The sequence below is a fragment of the Malurus melanocephalus genome, unplaced genomic scaffold (assembly GCF_030028575.1).
Source record: "Malurus melanocephalus ecotype Western Australia unplaced genomic scaffold, MMel_1.1 scaffold_482, whole genome shotgun sequence".
NCBI lineage: Eukaryota > Metazoa > Chordata > Aves > Passeriformes > Maluridae > Malurus > Malurus melanocephalus.
Window position 1 is genome coordinate 251,098 of NW_026623714.1, and position 7,435 is coordinate 258,532.

The following is a 7,435-nucleotide window of genomic DNA, read 5'->3' on the forward strand; positions in this document are numbered from 1 at the left end:
GGTTGTCTTTGTACCCCGACAGATCACAGCTTGGTGGRCAGGCTGGGTGTGACCAGCACTCATGTTGAACGTCATGGCTGCTTGAATTACACTCTTGTAGGATCCCCTCCTTGGTTTGCTCCAGCAGCTCCTTCCAGGAACCCATTCTGGCCARCAATCTCCAAAATGTCCCTCTTGGCTGGAGGAGAATGGCCATAGAGGGATTTCAGAGCAGAAGGCAGGGTGTTCCTGCTGCAGCCCACACTCGTGGCACGTTGGCAGGCTCTGTCTCTGGATGTCTGCTGATGGTCCATTCCCTGCTCGAGGTGGTTCCCTGATGTGACCACCACAAAGGGAGCACGCACAGAAGCTAAGCAATGAARGAATGGTTMMMAWTKSYTWWTWRSCCCCMAAAACCTGGGCAGGAGAGTCACATGTGAGGGGAGTACCATATTTACTTTCCCTCTTCAGCAGCCGACCGTGATCTCAGACCAACCCTCTGCTCCAGGAACGCGATTCTCCTCTTGAACTGCCGCTCATCCCCTCTGGAAGAATTACTGCTTTGTCCTCACGCTGCCTGGGGTTTCCAAACTCACCCACCACTTTGCCCCCTGTGAAATAGCCTCTTTCTTTTGTTCAGGCTTCTTCCTGCACCGAGTCCTTCCTGCTGCAGGGCTCGCTGGGGGCAGCTCCATCTGCCTCTGCAATAACTCCACAGCCMGAGTTCACCACAGAACAACGAAGGCAGAATCACGATGGACAAAAGAGGTCAATGCTGATGTCCTGCAGTGAGTTCTACTTGCCACATATCTGTTTTTCTTTTTTTTTGCTGTTAGTAGCTCAGACATTGTGGTTTGCATCCCAAACTAAACCAGATTGAAGGACTGAGCAGGGAAGGGGGGAAAGGGCTGATGTTACCCTGACACCACAGGAATTAGTAAGAAAAAATATATATATTGCACACACTAAGACTTATTAACAACCAAGTTAAAACAAAATGGCATTGTCCTCATTAGTGTTCCAGTGGTTCTTTGATCAGGGATGGTTCACGAGTCTGTAAAATCCCATTATACTCTCCTTATTGCAGTACAGACCTGTTTCTGCTCTCCTGCCTGTGGATCTGTTCACAAATAAAAAGGGAAATTGATTTGATTTCCTTGAGAAGATCCATCCGATTGTCCCTTCTGTCATCACTGTTTGTCTTGTTGGTGTTGGGTATGTTTTTTGGCTCTGGAGGGGTGGAGTTGGGCTGCCCCTGCTCTCACCCAGGCAATGGGTCAAAAAGGCCAATTACAATCCTGTAGCTCCCAGGGACATGCCAGTGCTGTGGCTCATGCATGGGATCGTCTGCATGGATTTGGGGAAATCGTGGCTGACCACACGTCCATTTTCTCCACTGCCTCCTGCTGCAGCCGGCCTGGGAAGGGTTGATGTCCGTATGGCTTCGTTGATTGATTGCTGTGGGATTAAACAAAAACCCTTTTTAGGAAAGACGGGGGGGTCTCCCCCTGTCCTTAGCAATGTTGGAGAATATCAATATTAACCAGTGCTGCCTTTCTGCCACTGTTCTCCCCTTCCTTGTCTCCATTCAGGCTCTCACTCTCTGCCTGTCCCCACTGCATCTKCTCTGTTAATTCACACCTCTTCTACATGCAAAATTAAACCTTTCAGCAGTATTCTGGGGTATAAAGCATCAGTGCCATATGCCAAAAACCTATTCRAACTCTCCAACATAAGAACAGTCATCCTGGATCTGAGCAGAGGTATTTTACACACTTCCCYCAGAGAGAAGCTATTGCTACTCCAGGGCTGTTATGTACAGTGGACTCTGAGTCACTGCTAACATATGTTAAATTTTCCTCATGTGAGAAGATGAGCAAGTGCCTGTGTTTTTGTCTATGGTGATGACTGAGGTGACTAGGAAATGCAAGCCKAACTCAGGAAACCAAATTTYGTSTTTCTGTTCCGGATACACCCAAAAYRTTTCCTKTCAGAAACCTAAGGAAWCCACCTACTTAGAACAATTCAGCTAAAAGATAAAGCCAATTTGGTTTCTTTGCATTCAAGCTGTCTCCAAGGGCACCTTTATTCATTCTGGACTGAGATAATCAGGTGAAGAATTACCCAAAACAGATAAATTTGGAACAGCCATTCAAAACCAGTCAACTTGGTGCTTTGCCTGGAGCAACCTCACCCAGCTTTTCAGTGGGGAGAAATTATAATCTAATTTTTGCTGTTCCATGGGCATTATTTGCTCATATTATTTTRCCCCCGTACTCGAGGTACCTCTCAATGCCTGTAGAATTTCTTGAACCCCAATGGGAAGAGAGCTGTAGCTCATTTTCAGTGCATTACAAATGTCATTATTGCTGACAAAACACTGAGCGTGCTGAGSTGACATAAACCCCAAAGAAGCAGTTGCTTATTTTCCTTTTGATTCTGGGTGAGTTTCAGTGAAGTAAAAACTTATCTGGATTTTTTGAAACTCAGTTTGTGTGCTCATAACAAATACCATGCTCATGGGAGRGTTCAAGATGAAGAAGACAAGGGATGTGTTACATGTCCCACTGCTTCCTTCTGTAAGGAATTGCCAAAATATACTTGCTYCACATGCATTAAATATCTATCCAACCCACTCTTGACATGACACACTGAAATTCAGGCACACCAGAATTTAGGGCTGAAACAGATCTCCTGGGCTGTGGGAAATATGCTTCTGCAAGATCATGACAGGGTAGAATTTAAAAAAAAAATACAGGAGGCTCTAGAGGCCAATTTCTCTCAAAGAGAACCCATAATTCTGGAATTTGGAGGCCCATTTAATCCATTCCAGGGCAACAATGCTCTGAGCATCCATTGGTGTTGTCAGCCTGGAAATGGTGCCAGCAGGGTGCCAGCAAAGGCAACAACAGGATGTGAATCATTACTGYGCTCCCCCAGTTTTATCTTGCTGYCGAGTGCTCGGGTKTGGGGATTTTTCCATTTTGCAGCAATGGTTGTATCACACCAGCCCCAGCACACTTCATCCACGCTGCACACACATCCCCATAGCCTGCCTTCGCTCGTTTTAAGGAATTTCAATGTGCTTCTGTTGCTGCTCGGGCTATGATTTTGCTCTATATCTGGATTTTAAATTAGCATTCTGCCKCATGTCTGATCTTGCATCAGCTCCCCACCACAGCCCACTTGACCCTCTTTCAGCTTTTTCAGCTGCTCCTATTCCTCTCTAGCAATSTGAGTGACACGGCCACTTCATTATCCCTATGTCTCGGCTTTCCACCCGTGGTCTGGGCTGCATCCGTCTCTGAAGGCAGCTCTGGAGCCGGGGGAGGAGCAGAGAGAAGGTGTGAAAGGCCGTGGAACGGGTTGCCACCTTCATCCGCTTTGATTCACTTCTGGACTTGTAACAAAACTCGATTAAGGCAACCAGCATGGCGAGTCCGAGCCCACCGATGAGGATATAGAAAACCCCCGCCACGTTGCTGAGACTCAGCGCACTCGTCTTGTCCTGGAAGAGAAAGGAGAAGGGAGGGAAAGGAGGGCACACGGGAAGGAGAACAGCAAAATTAATATGGGATTGCTCTGGGAAGGGAGCTGCACAATATAGCAGTACYGGCATTACATCATCTTCCTCGGTAAATGAACAAGTGACATTTCTAAGAGCATTTTTTAAATTTTTAATTCAGTGTCTGGTAAATCTAATGTTTCCCCCAMACAAACAAATAAACATTTCCTCAGCAATGTGACCCTTTGTAAAGGTTTGGGAACTCTGTTTTTCCATCACATAATATAAGTGCTCGTTTTACCCAAAATGTCTAGTTTGAATTATTGATTAAAGGAGGAAAAAAATTTGAAGTTTTCCTCCTCTGTGACATTTGCTTGTCCCTGATGTCTCGCCTGAAATAACCTGTTCTCTTGGAAATGCTCATTCCTTCATTCCTAGATTGTTTCCCCCGCAAATTCTGTTGCTGAGCAACACATCGAAGTGGCTGGGCTTTTTCTTTTTTTTTTCCTTTTCCTTTTCAATACTGAGGTTAAGGTGACACCTGAGCTGTCCTCAGAAACTCATTTGATTTCTATGTAATAAGGCAGTTATTTCATATGCAATCAAGACCTTCTGATGCATGTCTAAGCTAATTATTTGGCTGGCAATAAATAGGGYTATTAATGAGCCTCAACTTTTAGTCAGCAGCTACATTCTGATTTTACAATTGCCTAATGAATTGTCACGGCTCTCTGGGGAAGAGACAAAGCTCAGAAAGACTCATTTTACTGCGAGGGAAACCGAATTCCCACATCTAACCCTGATGTCACCCTGTGCAGCTTTCAAAACCTTTTCCTCTTTGTTGACCAGGTTGAGTTGGGGTGTGAGGATGATCTGGGCAGTACCAGGATCCCAAATTTGGCTCAGTTCCATGTGCAAGGCTCCTGTTTCTAGGACAGGCYTTCTCTAGAGCCATTCAGACAGAGTCCCTGCTCTGTGCTTGCTGCTGCTCTGCAATATTCACTCAATACCTATTTTCTGGTGGAGATTCCCCAGGGCCAGCCCAGCAGCTCAGTGCAAATCTGTTGGAGTCTGAGCAGCACTGACAGCCCTGCTCTGTGGTGTGGGAGGAGAACCGAACGTGGCTCATTTGAGATGCAGCCACACAGCCAGAGGATGATATCCATGCCTGTGGAAGTGTCTGCAGTGGTCATGGAGCYTCTGCACAGCTCTTGGTGCTCTCCTCTGTTGCTCCATGGACACTGGGTGGGCTGCTGGGTGCCACAGCCTGTGCCTTCACCTTGGAGGACACTTGATTCACTTGCTTAGCTTGGCAGGTTTCACAAGAAGCAGCCCACAGATTTTGGGAAAGGGATGGGATTCAGGAAACAGAGAGGTGTATTGGAACGATGTCAAAAAGGTCCAGTCCAACACGAGCACAGAAGGTTTCCATACAGGGCAGTCTGCCTGACACCACTGCAGTCTTTCAGGCAAGGGTGTTTTGCAAAGGATTCTGTCTTTTTCTGTATTAGGGTTTGATGACACAAGAAGTCATTCCTCAAGGCATGAAAACAGCTCAATTTTCACAACTGAAAAAAAAAACAAACCTCCTGTAACAGAAGAGAATGTTTGTTTTTTTTTTTTAATTAGAAGAAAAGTGGGTTCCAGTCAAGAATGCTAAAAAGATATTTCTTCTTCTATTTCCCCTTCATTTGTTCCACTGCCCAGACAAGTGCCAAGCTTCTTCCCTGTTGGAGCTCCGTGCCATGGGAGCACCTTTCCATCCTGAACTCTCTGCTGAAGGATGCAGAAGTTGTCATGGGACCATCCCTGCTGAGTTTTGGTTGCTGGAGAAACCTCCACGAGTGATCTAATTTCCTGTGCTTTGCTGATGGATCCCTTTGACAGGGGACTCGCTGCTGTCACCGTGTGCTGCTGGGAAGGTCGGAGTTCTCCCCTGTACAACCTTCCTGCACTGCTCAGGTTGTAACCTTGATGCTCCCCGTGTGCCCTCTGTAATCAGAGATTTCTGCAAACAGCCTCTTAATTTCTGCAGTTTCAATATTTGAAGGATTATTTATCTGTTTTGTTTTCTAATTTATCTTTACACAGTTTTTCTCCCAGCTTTGACTCTGTGTTTGTTCAGTCATCTCTGCAGATTGTTGGGTACTTTCAAGCACTGAGTGGGAAATGCTGGGAGTTTTTTAGTGGAGATACAGAAAAGCAGAGCAAGTACTCTGAGGAAACTGTGCTGCAACATATCTGGTACTTTGCCTTTTTAAATTCAGTCTGAAGGGGCTGGCCCAGATTYAGGGAGAGATAAAGACAGTGGAAGTGGGCAGCCCTCCTCAGCATCATAATCTTTTAGTCTGAATCCTTAATGAATGGGAATACACAAATATCAGCATTTATTTGCCAGGATATTTATTTCCACCCCCATTTTGGGGGTCATGGTCCAATGAGGCACCTCAGCTGGCTGCAGTGGCAGAGCAGCCTGGCAACCAGGAAAGGCTGCTGGTTCTTAATTCCCACATTCTTCCTCATGCCAGCAGCAAAATAACAAATAAGAGAGAGAGCAGATGACCCAAAGCAGTTTCCTGCACCACCACTACAATTCATTTTGGGGCTGTTATGTTTTTCTTGCATTTACTTTGCAGCAGCATTATTATTGTTATTGTTATTATGCCCATTACTGCCATTCCTAWTATTACTCTGACAATCTGGGGGAACTGAAATTTGTCTTATCCAGAAGGCAAAGGCAAACATTGTGAGGCACAGTGGTGGGCAAAACTGCAGGGAGGGAAAAAGCAGCCTGAGCTTCATTTCTGCTACCCTAGTWAGGTTTGTCCCAAGGAGCCAAAGGCAAGTTCCTGGGGCTCTAAGGAATGCTGAACTGCAGGAGAACGGCTGATGGCACAGCCTGCTACTGAGAAGTGAAACTGCTCCTGTGGTGATGCTTGACTTCTTGCTCATCCTCCTTTTAATATTAGGKTTTTTTTCCCTTTTCTCTCCCAGCAGGATGTGCAGAAATGTTCTTTGGGCAGGAGTGACATCTCATTGCTCCCATCAGCTGCAGGACCAGACCCACAGGAAGGGTCAGAAGCCCTGAGTGCCTCTCTGAGGCTCTGCCTGCGGTTTCCATGCATGATCCTGCCCTAGTAACACTCATAATAACAAAAAGTCGCAAATTATGCTATCTGCTTGAGAGGACCCTCCCCTCCTCTCTGCTCAGCTCTGTGACACCAGATGCTCTCCTGCAGAGCTGCCCATCACCGAGCCAGCTTGTTAGTGGGAGTGTAAATGTCACTGCTCGTCTCCTGCAGCGGCAGAGCCCYGACGTGGGGGGAAGATTGGCAGGTGAAAAGAGAAAGAAAAACCCATCTTGCTGAAATAAAAACCCATCTTGCTGCAAGAAAAACCCATCYTGTTGAAAGTAAAACCCATCTTGCYGAAAGAAACACCCGTCTTCCCGGYCTTGTTGCTGCAGCAACCAGGCGCCTTCCCGTCTGTTGCTCTCAAACATGGCACCGTGTCCATCATCCCCTTTGTCATCATTCAATCCTTGTTGGCTTGCAGATATTAGGGCCAAATTTTCCCAGTTTCCCAGCAGGACTGGTCCCTTCTGTCACCCTGCGTGAGCAGAGCCCGTTGGCAGCACAGAGTGATGGCACCTCAAGTTGTCTCAGTCTCCAGAAGATGAACYGTCCTCAGAGAAGGTGAAAGCTCCACCAAAGTTGAGCTTTTGCCCCAAAAGCTGGGCAGACTTTAGTGAGGGAAGGCCTGAAGCTCAGCATGAAGGACACAGTGCTGGCTGTCACCTCAGAGTKCTGCCAGGGGATGTGCAGGAGCACATGGATGGTTGGGGATGAGACCGTCCAGCATAAGAACCTTTGATTTGAGAACCTGACAATTCCCTGCAAAGCCAGTGCAAGGCAGTAGCAGGAGTTGTTCCTTCTTTTTTTTCTTTTTTAA

At 46.6% G+C, this 7,435-nt stretch overlaps 1 protein-coding gene across 2 annotated transcripts in view; it reads right to left on the minus strand.

Moving 5' to 3' along the window:
• Window positions 1-480: 480 nt before the first annotated feature.
• The window catches only part of GRIA1 (glutamate ionotropic receptor AMPA type subunit 1), a 111,765-nt gene continuing 104,810 nt past the window's right edge, over window positions 481-7,435 (minus strand). For both annotated transcript variants that reach the window (XM_057380919.1, XM_057380918.1), the window contains exons 15-16: window positions 3,353-3,487; window positions 481-1,458 (exon numbers count right to left, since the gene is read on the minus strand). In XM_057380919.1, coding sequence (XP_057236902.1) covers window positions 1,270-1,458; window positions 3,353-3,487 — 324 coding nt within the window. In that variant the 3' untranslated portion in view covers window positions 481-1,269. The remainder of the gene's footprint in view (window positions 1,459-3,352; window positions 3,488-7,435) is intronic.